General features: G+C 45.3%; 1 protein-coding gene across 1 annotated transcript; it reads left to right on the top strand.

The window, feature by feature from the left end:
- The first annotated feature begins 2,307 nt into the window (after positions 1-2,307).
- Positions 2,308-17,904, top strand: FAM240A (family with sequence similarity 240 member A). The gene is made up of 3 exons (XM_010337004.3): positions 2,308-2,481; positions 8,157-8,302; positions 16,496-17,904. The coding sequence occupies exons 1-3, from the start codon at positions 2,467-2,469 to the stop codon at positions 16,584-16,586; spliced, it is 252 nt and encodes an 83-aa protein (XP_010335306.1). The 5' UTR covers positions 2,308-2,466; the 3' UTR covers positions 16,587-17,904.
- The last annotated feature ends 3,949 nt before the right edge of the window (positions 17,905-21,853 follow it).

The following is a 21,853-nucleotide window of genomic DNA, read 5'->3' as shown; positions in this document are numbered from 1 at the left end:
GTAGCTGGGATTATAGGGATGCACCACCACGCCCAGCTAATTTTGTATTTTTAGTAGAAACCGAGTTTCTCCATGTTGGTCTGGCTGGTCTCGAACTCCCAACCTCAGGTGATCTGCCTGCCTTGGCCTCCCAAAGTGCTGGGAGTCTAGCTGTGAGCCACCGTGCCTGGTCTTTCTGTTCTGTTTTTACAGTTTTTATTTTTAAATTAATACACAGTAAAAAATGATTCTTTTGTGTGTACTCAGTTCTATGAATCTTTTTTTTTTTTTTTTTTTTTTTTTTGAGACGGAGTTTCGCTCTTGTTACCCAGGCTGGAGTGCAATGGCACGATCTCGGCTCACCGCAACCTCCGCCTCTTGGGTTCAGGCAATTCTCCTGCCTCAGCCTCCTGAGTAGCTGGGATTACAGGCACATGCCACCATGCCCAGCTAATTTTTTGTATTTTTAGTAGAGACAGGGTTTCACCATGTTGACCAGGATGGTCTCGAACTCTCGACCTCGTGATTCACCCGCCTCGGCCTCCCAAAGTGCTGGGATTACAGGCTTGAGCCACCGCGCCCGGCCAGTTCTATGAATCTTAACACACATACAGCTTCATGTAACCACCACCATGAAGAATGCAGAACAATTCCATCAGGCCCCCCAGTTCCTTCATGCTATGCCTCTGCAGACATACCCTCCCCAACTTCTCATCGCAGGCAGTCATGATAGTTTTGTCTTTTCAAGAAGACCGCATAAATGGGATCACAGAAAATATATACCAACCAGCCAGGGCAACATGAAGAGATCCTGTCTCTATAAAAAACACAAAAATTAGCCAGGTGTGGTGGTGCACACCTATCGTTCCAGCTACGCAGGGGGCTGAGATGGGAGGATCACCTGACCTGGAGGAGGTCAAGGCTGCAGTGAGCCATGATCATGTGCCTGCACTCCAGAGTGGGCAGCAGAGTGAGACCCTGCCTAGGTTAAAAAAAAAAAAAAAAAAAAAGGAAAGTAAGAAAAAAATATATACACTTTTGAGATTGTCGTGTTCTACTGAGCATAATGCCTTTGAGATTCATCCAAGTTATTGCATGTATCGAATAGTTTGCTCCTTTTTACTGCTATACTGTATTCCATTGTATGAATGTTTGACCTATTTTTATCCATTCACCCATTAAAGGACTATTAGTTGTTTATTTCTGGCAATCACAAATAGAGCTGTGTACAGGTGTGCAAGTTTTTGCTTGAACACAAGTTTGCATTTCTCTAGTCTAAATACCTAGAAGTGGAATTGCTGGGTCATATGGTAAGTGTATGTTTAACTTTATAAGAAACTACAGCCGACCAGGTGTAGTGACTCATGCCTATAATCCGAGCACTTTGGGAGGCCTAGGTGAGTGGATCACCTGAAGGTCAGGAGTTCAAGATCGGCCTGGCCAACCTAGCGAAACTCTCTCTCTACTAAAAGTATAAACAATTAGCGGGGTGTGGTGGCGGGTGTGTGTAATCTCAGCTACTCAGGAAGCTGAGGCAGGAGAATCACTTGAACCCAGGAGGCAGAGGTTGCAGTGAGCCAAGATCACGCCATTGCACGCCATTACTCTCCAGCCTGGGCAAGAAAAGGGAAACTTCTTCTAAAAAAAAAAAAAAAAAAAAAAAAAAAAAAAAAAAAAAACCACTGCCAAACTCTTCCTCCAAACTCTTCTTCACAATAATCCCTATACCATTCTGTAGTCCTGCCAGCAATGTGTGAGAGTTCCAATTCCCTTTCTCCCTAAAACCAGAGGACTTCTCAAAGCTCTTTCTATTCTTGTTCCCACTTCTGGGTTGCCTCGAGTCTAAACTGGGGACACCAGAGTAAAAATAGAAAATTTAACGCTGTTCAATGGTAATTAGAATGATGGGAGTTTTTTCTCCCAATCTACCTGCTGCTGTTTACTTTTCCGAGTCCTCAAACAGCTGTGCCAGGCATTCTCTCCAGACCACATTCTTTGGAGGGACAGGTTAGGGTGTGATTCCTCCAGCTCACCAGGAACTGGAACCCTTCTGTTCTATTTCAAGCCCCAATCCTAAAGAAAAACGTAAAAGGTGGTTAAACATATTTTTGGAAATGTGAAAAATAGTCATGAAGTACTTGCTTTCAGGAGGTGCTGGATAGGCAAGAAGTACATGAGCGCTGTACAGAGTCAGCTGGGGTGCGCTGAACCACCCTAGCCAAGAGTCACAAGAACGCTCAGTGTAAGCCAAAAGCCTCTTTTTAAAAAGTAACTCTCGGATTTCTCAATTTGGGTTTAATACTCTGGGTCAATGAGACTTGGGAAATCAAATTGCTGGCACAGCGTTCAGGCTGGCGAGGGACAAATGTTCCTTTGTTCCCGTGGATTCACTGAACGTGCGTTGGCTCCTGGGGCAGCACAGATGCCTCACAGGTGGTCAAGTGCGACACATTCCGTTTGACTGAATCAGCGTCTTCACATCCCTTCATGCCGTTGTTCTCTGTAAGCGTTAATTAATTTGTTGATATCGTGAAGTAACATTCCTAATTGGTATGGAGGTTATGGTTTGTCCAAGTTGGTGGTGATTGACTGGAAGCAGCAGCACGGATTCTCTCAAGCACCGGGTTGGACGGTGTTTTTGGCTGAGGGGATACAGAGGAATAGAGCTATTTACTTATCAAGAGCTTTCAACTATGGAGAGTCTCCTCGTCATACTTCTACTAGGAGGAGCAGTTGTCCTCATTGTAGACACCAGGAAACCAAATTACAAATACTCACCGAAACACGTGTTATCTGTGAACGGGATAAACCAAATGAAAAGATGCTAACAGAGTCTCCCAGTAGGTTAGAGCCAGGGAACTTGAACTTCTAATCCAAAGACAGAAGTTTTTCTCCTACCTTTACTGAGGAATAGTTTGTGAGTAGTGAAATTCACTCATTTAAAATGCAGAGTTTGGTAAGTTTTAGCAACTGTGTACCACTATATAATCAACACTATAAACAAGACAGAGGCTGGGTGCGGTGGGTGGCTCATACCTGTAATCCCAGCACTATGGGAGGCCAAGGGATCACCTGAGGTCAGAAGTTCGAGACCAGCCTGGCCAACATGGTGAAACCCCGTCTCTACTAAAAATACAAAAATTAGCTGGGCGTGGTGGTGGCCACCTGTAATCCCAGCTATTCGGGAGGCTGAGGCAGGAGAATCACTTGAACCCGGGAGGTGGAGGTTGCAGTGAGCCGAGATTATGCCCCTGCAATCCAGCCTGGGTGACAGAGCGAAACTCCAACTCAAAAAAAAAAAAAAGAAAAAAGAAAAAAAATAGTAATAAACAAGACACAGAACATTTCCATTACCCTAAAAAGTGCCCATGTTCCTTTGTCCTCAGTCCCCTCCCCAACTCAACCTCAGACAATCCCCGATCTGTTTCTGCAGATTTGTTCTGTTTCTGCAGGATGCTCACTGCAGGCCTCTGCACAGGCTACTTCCTGCACTCTGGCTGCTCCTGCCCATGAATCCTGCAAGGCCCTTCCTCTAGGAAGACCCCCCAGACCCTCAGCCAGGTCAGGGAACCCTCCTTGTGCTTCCCATTTCAGTGCCTGTCACATGAGGTGCTAGTGCCTATGAAAGCCTGTGTTCATGTCACTCCCTGTTATCTGAAGTCCCCTGAGGAGGGGCCCTGTCTTAGCCCACTGTCAGCCCTTTAGAGGGAAGAAGGATGGGGCATTAGATATCTTTTTGTTTATTTGTTAGTCTGGGACAGGGTCTTGCCCTGTCGCCCAGGCTGGAGTGCAGTAGAACAAACATGGCTCATTGTAGCCTTGACCTCCTGGGCTCAAGCGATCCTCCCACCTAAGCCTCCTGAGTAGCTGAGACCACAGGCACGTACCACCACACTCAGCTAATTTTTTCCTTTTAATTTTGTAGAGACAGGATCTCTGTATGTTGCCCAGCCTGGTCTCAAACTCCTGGGCTCAAGTGATCCCCCAGCCTCAGCCTCCCAAAGTGCTGGGATTACAGGCATGAGCCACTGTACCTGGCCTAGATATCTTTAATCCCCTCTTTCTGCCTTATTTTTATATTTTCCTAAAAGTGTATTTCTAAACTGTTAATTTTGTTTCCCTGAAGCTACAAAATCGGTGATAGCAGCCATTACAGTTCTGCTCATAGTGAGGACAATGACTAAAACGAGCCAAGAAGACAAGGTAGTTTGTTTAAAAGCGAAATGCATTTTCTCTTAGAGATCTTACTTTTTTCACCATTGTATCACCAGCATTTTCCAGCAAAACAGCTGGTTACTTTGTAAAATAACATGATGCAGATGGAGGTAGAGATGAATGTCACTCTTCAACCCAGAGGGAGCTCTGCTATTTCTTGGAAAAACATGTATCTTCCGGCCGGGCGCGGTGGCTCAAGCCTGTAATCCCAGCACTTTGGGAGGCCGAGGCGGGTGGATCACGAGGTCGAGAGATCGAGACCATCCTGGTCAACATGGTGAAACCCCGTCTCTACTAAAAATACAAAAAATTAGCTGGGCATGGTGGCGCGTGCCTGTAATCCCAGCTACTCAGGAGGCTGAGGCAGGAGAATTGCCTAAACCCGGGAGGCAGAAGTTGTGGTGAGCCGAGATCGCGCCATTGCACTCCAGCCTGGGTAACAAGAGCGAAACTCCGTCTCAAAAAAAAAAAAAACGAGTGGGCGTGGTGAGGCTCCTCTCTGACCCACCAGAAGTGAAAGAACATAGGACAAACACTTTCACCAAATGCTCCTCTGGGCATGGCCCTACGTAGGATATGGTTCAGCTTAAGAACTTCTACTGTCATCCAAGCTTTCCTAAATGGTGGCCCACAGACCAGGGATAAAGATAAATGAATCTGTCATATACCGAAGAAGCCACACACTCAATATTGCATGAAAAGAAAGATTCACACTTATTCACGGTCGTCAATGACATTCAGTTAGCTCAGACTAATGATGTCCCTAGGCCAGACAACCCTCAGGAAAATCAGTGGGCCAGGACCAAGCTCATCAGTTAGATTTATTCGGAACTTTATAAATTGCAGAACACTTCCGCATTTGGAGTTAAACTTGGCCTGCAGAGAAATTTTCTTTCTCTTTTTTTTTTTTTTTTTTTTTTTTTTTGAGACAGAGTTTCACTCTTGTTGCCCAGGCTGGAGTGCAATGGCATGATCTCAGCTCACCGCAACCTCCGCCTCCTGGGTTCAAGCAGTTCTCCTGCCTCAGCCTTCTAAGTAGCTGGGATTACAGGTATGTGCCACCATGCCCAACTAATTTTCTATCTTTAGTAGAGATGGGGTTTCTCCATGTTGGTCAGGCTGGTCTCAAACTCCCAACCTCAGGTGATCCACCCACCTAGGCCCCCCAAAGTGCTGAGATTATAGGCATGAGCCATCGCGCCTGGCCCAGAGAAATTTTAAAGATGAGAAAATGGAGGCCAGGAGAACCCATGTGACAAACAGACGGTATATCAAGGCAGCGGAAACACAGGTCTGGAGTGAACACCTGGCTTCAAACCCCTCTCTCCTTCCACCCTGCCCCCCTGTCCTGGTCTCTGTTTCTGAGAGCTTGGCCCCGACCTCTATGCTGAATTTCAGACCCATGTGTCAGGCACCCTTCCAGTGCTTCCCCCTGGGGGTCAGCACCCAGGAAACTCAAACTCCATCCAGCACAGCCTGAGCCCAGTCCCCACAGCCCTCTCCTCCGTTTCCCGTCTGTGCACAGGTAGCCAGGGCAGTCTCCACTGACAGCCGTTCTTCGTTTTCCAGGCAGAGTTTCCCGTGAATCTATCCACTCTTCATCATCCCTGCCCCTCCCACCCTGGTCACAGCATCTCTTTGGGCTCCCTCAGCAGCCCAGTCCTTCTTCCCCCTGAATCCACTGTCACCCCTCCAGTCTCCACCCCGAGAACATCTAGCAAAATGCCTGTCTGGACCCACCATTTCCCCACGGAAAGCCCTTCTTGGGATAAGGTCCAAACCCTCTCTGGGGCATGCCAGGCCAGCTTCTCCAGGCTCCTGTCTCCCCCATGCTCTTCTGCAGGGGCTCCCACCAGCATGCAGGAGCATCTGTAGTCCCTGATTTGAGATTTCTGCTAGATCCACTCAGCTGGTCTGAAAGTTGAGCAGTTTCTGCATGTAAAAAGTGAGTATTTTGCCGGGCGCGGTGGCTCAAGCCTGTAATCCCAGCACTTTGGGAGGCCGAGGCGGGTGGATCACAAGGTTGAGAGATCGAGACCATCCTGGTCAACAAGGTGAAACCCTGTCTCTACTAAAGATACAAAAAATTAGCTGGGCATGGTGGCGCGTGCCTGTAATCCCAGCTACTCAGGAGGCTGAGGCAGGAGAATTGCTTGAACCCAGGAGGCGGAGGTTGCGGTGAGCCGAGATCGCCCCATTGCACTCCAGCCTGGGTAACAAGAGCGAAACTCCGTCTCAAAAAAAAAAAAAAAAAAAAAAAAAAAAAAGTGAGTATTTTGAGTGTCTGGCATGTATAATTCCACACACAAAAGCCCACATGTGTGCATGCATGCACACACACCTCAAAGCAGCTTGCTCTGGGGCATCAGGCACTGGAACCATTTTCTGTGATAAACCCCTTTAGTAAAGGTTCTAGAAACTTTCAGAAGTCTGAAGCCTGTCACTCCTCAAATGTCTCACCTAAAAGATGAGGAAGGTCACGGCCATCTCATGCAGATGCTGTGATAACTAAATGGACTTAGACGCACAAAATGCCTACTGCGTGCTCCCTGCTGCCAAAAGTTGAGAAATATCTTCTGTGAGGAGGAAGGAAGGGCAGAGGCATTTGCCTGGTACAGGTTTATGAAAGGCCTGCACTCACATCTCACTGTGACAACCAGTCAGCAGCAAGCACTGAGGCCACCACTGTCATCCTCCTTGCAGAGATCCTGTGGCTGGCCAGGTCTCCCTCACGTCAATAACAAGGTCAGGATGCCTGTGCCCTGCAGAGTCTCAGGGATCGTGTTTTATGGGGGTTCAGCTTTTTTTTTTTAAAGCTTTAGGAGTACAAGTGGGTTTTGGTTAATGGACAAATTGTTTAGTGTTTAAGTCTGGGCTTTTAGTGCACTCGCCACCCAGACAGTGTACATGACACCCAGTAAGTGATATTTTATCCCTGCCTCCCTCCTCTGAGTCTCCAATGCCCATTATATCACTCTGTTTGCCTCTATATACCTGCGGCTTAGCTCCCACTCGTAAGTGAGAATGTACAGTATCTGATTTTCCATTCCTGAGTTACTTCACTTAGAATAATGGCCTCCAGTTCCATCTGAGTTCCTGCAAAAGACATTATTTTGTTCTTTGTTATGGCTGAGCAGTATTCCATTACACACACAGACATGCATAGATAGATAGATAGATAGATAGATAGATAGATAAAACACTTTCTTCTCTTTTTTTTTTTTTTTTTTTTTTTGAGACGGAGTTTCGCTCTTGTTACCCAGGCTGGAGTGCAATGGCGCGATCTCGGCTCACCGCAACCTCCGCCTCCTGGGTTCAGACAATTCTCCTGCCTCAGCCTCCTGAGTAGCTGGGATTATAGGCACGCGCCACCATGCCCAGCTAATTTTTTGTATTTTTAGTAGAGACGGGGTTTCACCATGTTGACCAGGTTGGTCTTGATCTCTCGACCTTGTGATCCACCCGCCTCGGCCTCCCAAAGTGCTGGGATTACAGGCTTGAGCCACCGCGCCCGGCCACACGATAAAACACTTTCTTGATCCACTTATCAGTTGATGGGCAGTTAGGTTAACTCCATATCTTTGCACCTGCGAATTGTGCTGTGAGAAACAAACACACACAGGTGTCTCTTTTAATATAATGACTTCTTTTCCTTTGGGTATATATCCAGTAGTTGGAATTGCTGGATCAATTGGTAGATTTATTCTGTTCTTTGAGAAATCTCCATACTGTTTTCCACAGAAGCTGTACTAATTCCCACCAACAGCTTGTAAGTTTTCTCTTTTCTCTGCATCTGTACCAATATCTTTTGAGTTTTTTTTCTTTTTAAAGTCAAACTGTAGTAAGGTGGGTTGGAGTAAGATGGTATCTCATTGTTTTAATTTACATTTCCCTGATGATGAGTGATGTTAAGCATTGCTTCATATGCTTTTGGTTATTTGCATAGCTATTTTCTTTTTTAGGGGATGAACCAGCAGTATACTCGTCGGGAGGTCTTCTGCCGAAACACCTGCCATGATCTCAAGCGTTTCTGGGAAAGGGAAATCGGCAAACAGACTTACTACCGAGAATCGGAGGAGCATCGTCTGGGAAGAAGCGCACTGAGAAAGTATGTGGGGTGTTTGTCCACTTTTTAAAAATAATTCATTTTTAAAGTACATCTTATTATTTAGAACAGTTTTAGGTTCACAGCAAAATTGATCAGAAGGTGCAAAGACTTCCCTGCCCACCCCCCACGCAATTGCCCCATTAACATCTGCCCGGGTGGTGCCTTGTGACCATTGATGAATGAACTTTCACTGACAAATCATTATCAGCTTGTCTATTTGTTTTGCAAGAGTGAAGTTGATTTCTCCAGAAGAATGCCAAATGGGCATCTTAGAAGATGTAATTATTTTAATTTTCCATGCTTACAGTCCTTTAATTCCTATCTTTATGAACTGGAAAACTTTCTCCTCTCTGTCACCATGTCACCTTCTAGCACATGAGGGTAACACTAAATGGGGTGGGGGTGCCGGGGGAAACACGCGTCTGTGAAAAGCAATCAAGCAAAGGAAACAGTGCCCAGTCCTCAGCGCCCATTCGGGTGAAGACACAAGATGCCCTGCGTGGTTCCTGGAGGGGAAGGCAGGGTTCCCCCGTGTGCATCCCTGTTCCAGCCCAGTGAATCTGCCGAGCAGTGGTGCGCAGTGACTCCTATGGGCAAATGAGGGTCACCTTGCTGTGGAAGCAGTGCAGGCTCACTGCCCTCACACATACACTGCATGCAGAAAGCCATCATGGGCCGCAGGGAGAGACAGCCGTTTGGGGCTCTGTCTCCTCAAAGGGAACAGCTCAGCCAGCTGTCTGCTGAGGCCGTGGCTTATGTGTGGTAAGGCAGTATGGGGCCGTGTGTGCTGTCCAGACATTAGGGCCCATGACTCCATGGCTGCTGAACTGAGAGCATACCTTAATTCACAGGTATGAGTCACTGCCCTTTGTGCATGGGCAGAGGGAGCGCAGCCTTGATCCTTCTCTTTCATTAGCAGACTTAAACTCACTGCTACCTGCCCAAGCCCCTCCTGAGCCCTAGGGGGGAACCCAGCCTCCCACTTAGAGAGACTGTTCAGCCTTATTCCCACCCACCATCCTACCTGCTGAAGCGCAGTGTTAGGGTGTAGAAAGCTGTCTTGGGTGGCCAGTCATTTCTGCAGTTCCTGCCATCATCTTCCCCCAGTCCCATCCCATGTGTGGATTCCTTGGGGAGCAGCAAAAGGCCTCAAGTGAAATGAAATCGGCCCATGGAGGACGCAAAAACCAAAGGCCCCAAGAGAGGCACAAGCCACGGGTGAACAAAACAGCCTCTGAAGCAAATTGTGCAGGTTGTTAAAACATTACAAATACATGCATGCAGTATCTATCTACGCGTATCGCAAAACAATGTAAGGAGGTAAGCTTTCCGGCTGATGCGATGGCGGAAGACTTTAACTTATTTGTTCTCCTCCCCCTCTTCTGATCTGAAGCTGGGTAGCCTGGCTCCAGAGGCTCTGCTCTAATTAACACTCTATGTTGTCCTTTCACAGAATGGAAAAGAAAGTCCCAAATTATTGGGCTGCTAGAAGGCTTGACCATGGAAATGTGCCGACAATACCCAGCCTGGTGCCAAGCCCAAGGTCAGGGCTCAGGAATGTTAGTTCCCCTCCCTCTTCTGCACTCGCATTTAATAATCCAGGATCTAATACAGCAGCAGCAATATTCCAAAGGAAGACATCCCTTGGAGGAGGAAAGATGAAAATAAAATCGCAAGAGTGGGCGAGGGTGGGAACAAGCTCAGAACAGCAGTGAACAGTAGAGACTTGACAGCCGGTTGCCTGGGCTCGCCCTTTTGGGTACCTGGGGTGAACCACCAAATCTCCCTGGGTCTCAATGTCTTCATTATTATTTCCATCACAGAGAAATAGACAGTGAGAGAAGTAAGAGGGACACTGGAGAGTCACTGCCCTTTGAGTGTGGGCAGAGGGAGCGCAGCCTGGATCCTTCTCTTTCATTAGCAGATGGAGCCCCTGGGCTACTGTGGCACACAGGGTGTGCACAACCGCCCCCATTTTGGAAGTGGTCAGGGAGCAGACCCAGGCTGCCATCTCCCACCTGCCCACTGCAGGGTCTGAGCGTTTCTCTCTGCAGTCTTCTGAGGGTCCCAGCTTCAGAGCTGGTTCCTTGGCCCTGGGACAGCTGCTGCTTGCTGAGCTGCTGTGCAGATGTGTTGGCATGCTGGAGTTGGCAGCTCACACTCTGAGGTCCAGCCCTCCAGGTAACTAGCATGGCACCCTCCAACCCCATCTATGAGGGAAGAGAGAACTGGGCAAAAGTGGGAGAACGGGGAAGGGCATTCTAGGCAGAAGAAATGCTGTATGCAAACACCCTGAGGCAGGAACAGCTTGCCCTATCTGTGGAAAGGAGAAACCACCATTTTTATATATTGCTTGTGTATTCTCTGAAGTCCCTGTTGCAATGCTGAACATATAACAGGTGCTCCAGGAAAGCATGCTTGACTTGATCCAAGAAAACAATGGAACTGGCTCTGGGATGGGTCTTCGCTGCCTGCTTACTTTGAGCCAGGACTCGCTCCCATTCCTGGCTTCCCTGCCAGGCTGATCTCCTTTGACCCCCACCTTCATCAATTCTCCTCCCTCAGTGAACCCCTCTTCCCATGCTAGTCCTCAGCTCACCTTGTCCTTCAGCTTCTGGCTACGTTCTGTCAACAGGAGTTGGAGGACTGGAGGCTAAGTCTATCTTTCTTCCCCATACCCTTCCTGCCCTGGGTCCTGTTTTTGAGCAGTGACTTCATCTCTCCTGGACTATACAGCTCCTGCTGCAGGGCCCCTCTTCCATGGCTCCAGACTCCAAACACAAGTGAAAAGGAACTGGTAGAAAGAAGCTATTGACATTTGGCAACACCTAATGAAAGTACATTGGATCTAATGCTCATCAATATCTGCTAACATTCAAAAACAAAAAGAGCTACAACCAGGCAGATTTGACGGCCAACCACCACATCACCTGTGATGCAGTTTTGTCAAAAAAAAAGCAAGAAACTGGATTCAATCAAACTTCTAGTGCCAGCCACCAATTAACAGCATATACAGGAAACAGAGGAATGGGTGAGAGTCACACAGGAATACAGTCAGCAAAATTCAAACTGAGTATCCTCTCCAGAACAAACAATCTGGTTTCAAAACAAAAAAAAAAAACTGCAAGGGAAGGGACAGATGAGGGAGAATTTCCAGATTACAGGAAACCTAAAAAAAATAGCAACAAATAGGAATGAATGCACTTTATTAGGGTCCTGAGTCAACCAACCTAGCCATTCAACATTAAAAGACAATCAGAATTGTGAACCAGTGGAATAGTTATTTGATGATATCAGGTACCACTGGGGTTAATTTTTTAACTGTGATAATGGCAAGGTAGTTTCTTTTTAAAGGAGTTATCTTTAAGGACAAAATAGCTAAATACAGTTACTTTGTTTAACATCCAGGAGAAGAGAGATGAGGGAAACCGGATCAGCCTGAAGTTGGGGAAGCTGGGGAGAGGCCACAGGGGAGCTCTTTATTGCTAGTCTCTCCACTATAAAGGTTTAAAAAAAAAAAATGTGATCTTGGCCGGGCACAGTGCCTCATGCCTATAATCCCAGCACTTTGCAAGGCTGAAGCGGTCAAACCATGAAGTCAGAAGTTCAAGACCAGCCAGGCTAATATGGTGAAACCCTATTTCCACTAAAAATATTAAAAATTAGCCAGGCGCGGTGGCACACACCTGTTGTCCTAGTTACTCGGGAGGCTGAGGCAGGAGAATCACTTGAACCAGGGAGGCAGAGTGTGCAGTGAGCCAAGATTGTGCCACTGCACTCCAGCCTGGGCGACAGAGTGAGACTCTTAAAAAAAATTTAAAAAGTTATCTTGAAATAAAAAAGAGTGCAATTTCCCTTTCGCTTCTTCCTCACCACCTCTTCACAATCCAAGTAGTTCCATTAATTTTTTCTGTATGTATTTTGGGGCAATTTTATTAGGTGCATGCATGTTTAGATATGACATTTAGAAATGTAATATCTTCATGGTGAGGTGAACCTTTTTATCGTTAGACAGTGACTTTATCCCTGATGACTTTTTGTTTGAAGGTCTTTTTTTTTTTTTTTTTTTTTTTTTTTTTTTGAGACAGAGTTTCACTCTTGTTACCCAGGCTGGAGTGCAATGGCACGATCTCGGCTCACCGCAACCTCCGCCTCCTGGGTTCAGGCAATTCTCCTGCCTCAGCCTCCTGAGTAGCTGGGATTACAGGCACGAGCCACCATGCCCAGCTAATTTTTTGTTTTTTTAGTAGAGACGGGGTTTCACCATGTTGACCAGGATGGTCTCGATCTCTTGACCTCGTGATCCACCCGCCTCGGCTTCCCAAAGTGCTGGGATTACAGGCTTGAGCCACCGCGCCCGGCGAAGGTCTTTTTATCAACAGATTTCATAACTGTATTAACAGACTTTATATTAAGTCCATTAAAATATCCAAACCAACCTTGTTTAGCATCTGCCTTACATATCTTTTTTCCATCTTCTTATTTTCAACTTATCTCTGTCCTTATAATTTAGATGTGTCTTTTTAAAGCAGCACATAGTTGTCTGGGCACAGTAGCTCATGTCTGGAATCCCAGCACTCTGGGAAGCCAAGGCAGGTGGAACACTTTAGCTTGAGACCAGGCTGAGCAATATGGCAAAGCTCTGTCCCTATAAAAAATACAAAAATTGTTCAGGCATGGTGGCATGAGCCTGTAGTCCCAGCTACTGGGGGTGAAGTGGGGATGGGGCTGAAATAGGAGGATCATTTGAGCCCCAGGAGCTCGAGGCTGCAGTGAGCTGTGATCATGCCACTGCACTCCAGCCTGGGCACCAGAGATGCTGCCTTCTCAAAAAAAAAAAAAAAAAAGGTACATAGTTGGATTGGATGTTTTTCTAACATGGCATATTTTAGTAATTAATTGGTGAGTTTAGTCCTTTTACATTTATTTTAACTGACTTGTTTCTACCATCTTAGTTACTTAGAATGCTTTATGATTTCCCTTTTTCTGTATTCCTTTTTATTTTTTTCTTACTCTTTGAATTGATACATTCATGTCTCCTTAATAGATAAGAACCATTTTACTAGTTTCTTCTTTCATCTTTATCATTGTCTTCTTTTCATTTTCTTTGGGTTTATTCTTTTGCAGAGATATTTTTAATTTTGATCAAGTCTAGTTTATGAGAAAAATTTGTTTTATAGATTTTGCTTTTATTGTATCTAAGAAATCTTTGCCTATCCCAAAGTCGCAAAGATTGTCTTCTGTTTTATTTCTAGAAGTCTTATGAATTTACGTTTTGCATTTAGGTTAATAATTCATTTTGACTTAATTTTTAATATAATGTGAGGTACACTCTGCAGTTCACTTTTTTTGCATATCCAGTGGTTCCAGCACCATTCGTTGAAAAGACTATCCTTTCTCCACTACATTGTCTTTGCACTTTTGTTGAAAATTAATAACTCATATGTGTGTAGGCATGTTTTTGGACCTTTTCTGTCCCATTGATCTATTTGTCCATTGGCACCAATGCCACACTGTTTTGATTGCTTAGATTTGTAATAATTCTTGAAGTCAGGTGGTGTAAGTCTTCCAACTTTTTCTTCTTTTTCAATATTGTTTTAGTTATCCTAGGTCCTCTGAATTTTCATATGAATTTTGGAATCAACTTGTCAATTTATGTTATGTAAAACAGCCTGCTGGTTTGATTGGGATGGAATAGAATCTATAGGTCACTTTAAGGAGAAATGACATCCTAACAATATTTAGAGTATCTGATATATAAACACAATATATATCTCCCTTTATTTAGGCCAATTTTAGTATCTCTCAACAATGGTTTGCAGTTTTCAGCACATGGGTCATACATATTTTTTGTCAGATTTACCTCTATTTTATGTTTTTGATGTTATAACTGATTTTTTAAAATTTCAATTTATGGTTGTTTCTTTGATTTATGGGTTATTTAGAATTTGTTATTTAGTTTCAAAATATTTAGGGGATTTTCCAGATATCTTTCTGTTATTTGTCTAATTTAATTATTGCAGACAGAGAACATATTGAACCCTTTTAAATTTATTGAGACTTGCTTTATAGCCCAGAATATTTTTTCTATGTTGGTAAATATTCCATGTATGTCAGAAAAGAATGTGCATTCTGCTGTTGTTGGGAAGAGTGTTCTACAAATATTGATTATACCAAATTGATTGACAGTGTTCTTCAAGTGTTTTATATCGTCATCAGTTTCTTATATATTTGTTTTATTGATTATTGAAAGATGGGTATTGAAATCTCTGCTATAATTACAGATGTGTCTATTTTTCCTTGCAGTTCTATCACATTTTGCTTCACATATTTTGAAGCTCTGTTATTAGGTATATAAATGTTTCAGATTATTATATCACCTTGATGAATTGACCCCCTTATTACAAAACGACCCTCTTTTTCTTTGGTAATACTTTTTGCTATGAAATCTACTTTGTCTGATATTAATATAAACACACCAGCCTTCCTTGATTAGGTTTAGCATGGAATATTTCTTCATCCTTTTACTTTTAACCTATTTTGTCTTCATGTTTAAAGTGGATTTCTTATAAGCAGTATATATTTGGATATTGCCTTTTAAAAATACAATCTGACAGTCTTTGCATTTTTATTGCATTGCTTATGCCATTCACATTAATTGGTATGACTTGTTTTAAATCTACCATCTTGCTATGTGTCTTCTATATCTCTCATCTGCTGTTTATTCCCTTTTTCTCTTTTTCTGCCCTGTTTTGGATCAAGTGAGTATTTTTTATGATTCCATGTTATCTCTTTTGTTGGCTTTTTAGGTATCGCTCTTAGTGTTTAGTGGTTGCTTTGGGATGTATAGTACACATCCTTCACTTACCACAGCCTACCTTCAGGTGCTATTTTATCACTTTTTGTGTAGCATAAGAAACTTACAATGATATATTCTCATTTCTCTCCTCTTGACCTTTACAACTTTACTTCTACATATGCTATAAACCCCACAGTATATCATTAATGGTTTCACTTTCAGTGGTGGGCTTTTTTTTTTTTTTTTTTTTTTTTTTTTTTTTTGAGATAGAGTCTCCCTCTGTCGCCCAGGCTGGAGTACAGTGGCACCATCTTGGTTCACTGCAACCTCCACCTCCAGGGTTCTAGTGATTCTCCTGCCACAGCCTCCTGAGTAGCTGAGACTACAGGCACCCACCACCACGCCCAGCTAATTTTTGTGTTTTTGGTAGAGACGGGGTTTCACCATATTGTCCAGGCTGGTCTCGGATTCTTGGCCTTGTGGTCCACCCACCTCAGCCTCCCAAAGTGCTGGGATTACAGGCATGAGCCACCAAACCCAGTCATGGTGGACTACTTCTAAAAAGATTTAAGTAATTTAAAAGAATATTAATATATACCCACACTGTTGCTTTTCAGATGCTCTTCATTCCATGTGTACATCCAGATTTCCATTTTCTGTCACTTTCCTTCTGTTTGAAGGAATTCCTTTAACATGTCATGTAGTGACAGTCTGCTGGTGATTTCTTTCAGTTTGTTTACGTCTAAAAATAGCTTTGCCATGTAAAGAAGTCTAGACTGACAGCTTTACTCTCCCTAACTTTAAAGATACTTTCAAAGGAAAATCCAGAGAATTAAAATTAAGTACTTTCTTTTTTTTGGAGATGGAGTATCTCTCTGTTGCCAGGCTAGAGTGCAGTGGTGCAATCTCGGCTCACTGCAACTTCCACCTCCCGGGTTCAAGCAATTCCCCTGCCTTAGCCTCCTAAGTAGCTGGGACTACAGGCGCGCACCACCACGCCCAGCTAATTTTTGTATTTTTAGTAGAGATGAGGTTTCACCGTGTTGACCAGGACAGTCTTGACCTCTTGACCTCGTGATCTGCCCGCCTCAGCCTCCTAAAGTGCTGGGATTACAGGTGTGCGACACCGAACCTAGCCTAAGATTAAGTACTTTTAACAAAAACGAGAACCTGTTTACTCTCATAAATATGAATAATATATATATATATATATATATATATATATATATATATATATATATATATATTTAAACGTGCATGTCCTCAGCATGCCTTTTAAAACCTGAGCACATACACACGATTTCAGGGGCTGGGAGAAGAGGAAGAAAGCTCTCCTGAACCAATAGCCATGGATGTGAATGCTCCATCTCTGTGCATTTGGTTTCTATTTTCAGGCTCAGAGAAGAATGGAAGCAGAAGCTGGAAACAAAGCTGAGGCTGCGGAACAATCCAGAGGACGCCGAAAAGCGGACAAACGTTGGCTGAGAGCTTCCTGCTTCCATTGACACAAGAAGACGCAAAACGCTGAGGTCACTTTGCTAGAAGTCAATGCAAATCCCTGAGTCCCTCTGCCATACCCGTCAGAGCTCACACTATTGTTTCCCCACCTGGGAGAGGACTTGCTTGTAAATCCTTTCCCAGAGCTGATGGCAGTTATTGGCCAAGTCGGTCCTCTGTGCATGGGCGCCGGGTTTTTATCCCAAATGTCTCTAAAGATAGCTTATTTAACAGCAAAGTTCTGTGCAGCATTCCTTATTTCTACACAATTATCGTCTAACTTTGAAATCCAAATTATTTTAAACTCTAAACACACCAAGGGGAATTCTTGACCTTCAAGGTCAAACTTTAAACACTGCACAGTAGTACTGTCCCACCATTTCACCTAGGAAACACAGTTTTCTGTAATGCTTGTTTTCTTTTTAAGGGAAGAGAAACGCACCTATCCACAGGAATAAAAAAAAAAAATTGTGAATAGTCAAAGTACAGTTTGAAAATAAATTGATCTAATTTTTTTCTTCACATAAATGTAATTGGCTTTTTCAAAAATACGTTGACTAAGGCTAATATCAAGATAATTTTAACAAAACTTGGTGATCCTGTCATCACTTCGCACGTGCCTTCGTTTTATGGCTTTATCTGAGATCGCTACATGTTTGCACTGGTTGGCTCTCTGCTAACCCAGTCAAAGCACATCTGGCCACTCCAGATTCTGGATGTTGAAATGGTACAGTCACTCGCTTGCCATCTCTCAAGTTCAGAAGCACCACGGCTGGATGCTTCTGAGAGTGCAAACTGTAACTGGGCCCGAGGCAATTATTTGAACCGAGGAAAGGGAGAAGAGATGCAGTGATGTAAAGTCCTGGGTACCTGCTGGCTGTAAGCGGCACCTGCCAGGCCTTGTATACTACACACAGAGGCAATGCTTATGGCAGACACACCTGACAGCAGTAGCAAGTTAAGCAAATACCCTGGGAATGACCTTATTATCCCAACCGATAATTATCTAAGAGGAATGTGTGTTCGGAATCCAGACAGGCTAAGGAAACTGGGAGCGGCCAACCTGGAGTTTCATGTGGTAACTGTGAAGGACATCTGAACCCCCAGCATCCTTTGGAACACAGTTGTACAGGGGCTCAAAGCCTTCTGTTTTGGGTTAGATGGCGGTTGCTAAGCGGAGGGTGCTAACTGAAAACGCTATATAAACCGCATGCTTTTTACAGAGAGTAGTGATTCTTTTGTCCAGCCTGCTGCCACTGGACCATCCCTGAATGTAAGTTCCCCCAATAAACCCTACGGCTCATTCGCTGTCTCTGAGTGTCTTCTTTGTCTTCTCAGACATGGTGCCATTCCACTGGAGTCAATAGGAGTCTGGCTTGACATAACATTATCAGGAGATGCAGAGAGTCAGGCTGGCCAATTCTGCCAGTGGTGAGTGTGGTGTTCCAGTCTTCTAAATGCCCTAATACAGCATTAAGTGCTTCCACCCACATCCCCAGGGAACCCGTTAGGCTTCCTCAGGGCAATAGCCATCTCCAGGAGGAAAGCAGGGCTGGAGGCGTATTTCCCCAGGCTCCATAATATGATTCAAGGAACAGGGCTCAGAGCCCTCTCTCCCTCTATTGTCTCTAATTCAGTCTTGGATTCAATTCAACTAATAAATTACAAATTAGAGCTGGGAAAATTTGAGAATGTTTAGATGGAGAAGGAATTTGTTGGGTGTAGGAGGAACGAAGAAATTAAACAGAGGTCGAAGAAAAGTCATGGCTTGCGGGGCTGAGAGGCTCTCAGAAGCAAAGGTCTGCCATGGCAAACTGCAAATGCTATCGCTGGGATCGAAACGCAGTAGAGAGAGGTGGGAAATATGGGTGAAGATTCCTCGTGCATTTACTCATTCACCACAAGCCAGGCACTGTGCTAGACAAGCGGAATCCAGCAGAAAAAAACCAGAGGTGCTAGCTCTGGAAGCTACAGTCTAGGGAAGAAGCTGCTGGGAGACACCGCAGGTCATGGGGCCCATGCCCTGTGGGGACACACTCTGGCCTAGGGAAGATCCTATACACATGATCCAGGAGCAGTGAGAATGCAGGGCTGGCAGGTCCTGGGTACCTTGAGGAAATACCTTCAGCAAAGTTACAGTGGGAGTGTGGAGACGGTGCAGCACGCAGGGCCTGACTGGCTGATGGATTTGAGCTTTGCCTAAGGGCACAGGGAGCCCCTGAAGGGTATTAGCAAGGAGATTGCTGGAGCATTGCCCAGCTACAGGAGGTGAGAGGACAGAGGTGGGAGGTCAGCCACGAGCTCCTGCAGATGGCTCTGGAGAGCCCTTGGTGCCCTGGAGGGAGGGATCAGGAAGGTAAGGGGCAGACAAGGAGGAGGACCATCTTGGAGGGAAGCGCGCAGCTCCCTGAGGGATGGGGTGCGGAGGGAGGGGGATGTCAGGGGGTTAGAAGTGGCAGAGGTTCTTGGAGGCTGTGAAAAGGGAGGAAATATAAAGGAAAAATATGATGAGGGAATAGAGGTGATGGGGATGCGTCAGAAGCATGATGAGTGAGACGGCCCTGGAGACATGCAAATAGGGACGCGCCAAGGAGCATGGAGGAAGATTCTATTCCCAGGTCACTGCCCAGAACTCTAGAACACTGTGTCCTCAGGGCACTGCCCAGAACTCAGAATGCTACCTCCTCAGGGCACTGCCTAGATAGTACAGAAGTGGGCATCTCAGGGCCTGACTGACCTTCTAGAAATTCTGGCAGAAATCTTGGCTGCTTCCATGCCACTATCCAGGGCAACTATATGAATCCATCGGAGTCAGCCCCAGAGACAGTGACAAACCCATGACCAAGGAGGTAGTGAACAGAAGAGGTTTTGGATTTGGAAAGCTGATTTTCTTGGGAAAGATTTTATTATACATATGCTGACAGGTGAAACAGTTTATGGCTGTTCTTGCTCTGAGTATTATAAAGGGTATCCTGCTTTTTGAAATACCCAAGCATCGCTGACTTCTCAGAGCTCTGTATCTGCCCCAATGCCTGAATCTGTATTGAACAGATTTTTCTTGATTGGTATGTTTTGGTTACAAATGTTTTAGGTGCTTTTCTGTAAAGCACACAAATACAAATGGAATGAAATTACTCCATTAGGACTGACACATAAAGTGTAAGTTTCTTGTTCACCGATACGGATGAAACTCACCGTTTTTAAAGTTCCAGTGGTTCCGTTCTAGGAAAGCATGTTTCGGTGGGACCTGGTAGATGCATAACATAGGAGTGGTTTGTTCACGGTCTCAGAATAGCCTTGGAGGATGACTCGGGCCTTGACACGTCGCTCTCAGGCTGCTCTGCACCGCTGGCTCGGTGACCTCCCAGAGATCTGGATACTAGTTGCTGGTCCTTGGAAACCTTGACTCCCCACAGATGCGCAGACACTACTTCCTTTTCTCTAATCTATGGTAGGGTCACCAGAATAAAGCCCCTAGTGGGTATGGAAGCCAGCTTTGGGAGAACCTGAGAGACGCAGTGGGAGCAGCTGTGAAAGGATGTTTGCAACTATACAGTCACAGTTCCTGTGAGGCCAGGAAGCCCCAGGACCCCCTCGGGGATCTCAGAGGCTGAGTATGAGGGCAGAAGTCTCGACTGCCCTGGCAGCGGAACAGCCGTGGGGACAGGAGCGACACTCATATGTTACGAGACACAAAATTATCTGTTGGGTGCATGAATGGAGGGTTTGCTTGTAGCCCAAGCACATAGTCTTAGAAGAAGCTCTTAAATAACTCCATTCAAAGCAGGGCTGAGCAGACTGAATAGAACAGCTCGAGGCGTATTTCCTCCCTCATTTATCACAGGGCTGGCTTAGCTTTCTGAGCTGGTCAACACACAACACAGGGAGACTAGCTGCTAAGCTTCAGACGCTTCTCTCCTCACAAGGCCACTTCCTGAGCAGGAAGCATCCCGTGTTTCACAATTGTCCAAACGTTTCCATTTGGCCTATAGGGAGAAGGGCTTTTCGGGCATGGTGCTTCTGGAGCCTTTCCACCCTGCACCCAGCACGTCTGTGCCAGCCCAAGCCCAACTCCGGGCTGAGCTCTGCTGCGTCTCTGCCTGCAGTTTCCCCACAACAAGCATAGTTCTGCTTTCTACGGAGCGGTGGCTTTCGTGGTGGGTGTCCCATGAGCCCGTTCTCAACAGCAGCTTCGTTCAGGCCGCCCCAGACCCAGAAGGCTGTCTTGGAGGACAGCTCCCAAGTCTCCACGGAACCTGAGGCAAGAAGAGGGAAAGACACAAAAAAGGCAGAGAACAAAACTGAGGAAAGTAACACCCTCAGAGGGAGAGAGAATACAGCTTTCTGGAAAGACTCTTGCACGGAATTTAGAAAAAATCATTCTTGATCATGGCTGTTTCTGCCAGGGGCCAGTCAGATAAAAAACAAAAAAGCAAAAAAAAAAAAAAAAAAAAAAAAAAAAAGAAAAACAAAACAGGAGGAGGAAGAGGAGAAGGAGGAGGAGGATGAGCGGGGGAAGAGGAGGGGGAAGAAGGGGAAGAGGAGGGGGAGGAAGAGGGGAGAAGAGGAGGGGGAGGAGGAGGGGGAGGAGGAGGAGGGAAGAGGAAGGGGAAGAGGAGGGGGGAAGAGGAGGGGGAGGAGGAGGGGGGAAGAGGAGAGCTCCAGGTAGCTGCCCTTCTCCATCCTTGGCTGCAGGGAGTGGCATTGCAGAGCAGATCTGAACTCAGCCTGCAGCGTAAAGCAAGCCACCCCAGCAGACCCAGGACCCCACAGCCTGAGGCAGAGCTGCCCAACCAACCCTTGAACACTGAAGTGGAGGAAAAGAGTTTATTGTGTATGCCATTAAGATTTGGGGATCAGGGATTATTATGCAACAAAAGGCTAAGACACAAATTGGTACCTGGAAGTGACTATTCCATAACACAAGCCTAAGATAGGTAGCAGCAGTTTAGGTATCAAACAGTACTAGAAAACACAAGAGGCTGATAAAATGGTGTTAAAACTGTTACAGAAAGCTAGAGAAAAATGGCTGATGTCATTACTATGAAAAGACAAAACTCTTTGTTCAGTTGTTGTCTGTGATAATCTGGAAGGCCGAACGTGTCTTGCATGTTCACAGCTCTATGTCTGGCATCAGATTTTGCTCAAAGCAGATATTCAAAAACCAAGGGAATGATTCAAATATTTTGAGCTGAGATGAGCATAGGAAAGAGGCTGGAGATCTATTAGAGAAAAATAACTCAATTTCCCTGTTC

The sequence above is a fragment of the Saimiri boliviensis genome, chromosome 8 (assembly GCF_048565385.1).
Source record: "Saimiri boliviensis isolate mSaiBol1 chromosome 8, mSaiBol1.pri, whole genome shotgun sequence".
In the NCBI taxonomy this organism is placed as follows: domain Eukaryota; kingdom Metazoa; phylum Chordata; class Mammalia; order Primates; family Cebidae; genus Saimiri; species Saimiri boliviensis.
The sequence above is the reverse complement of the archived record's forward strand: the minus strand, read 5'-3'. Positions and strand labels throughout refer to the sequence as shown.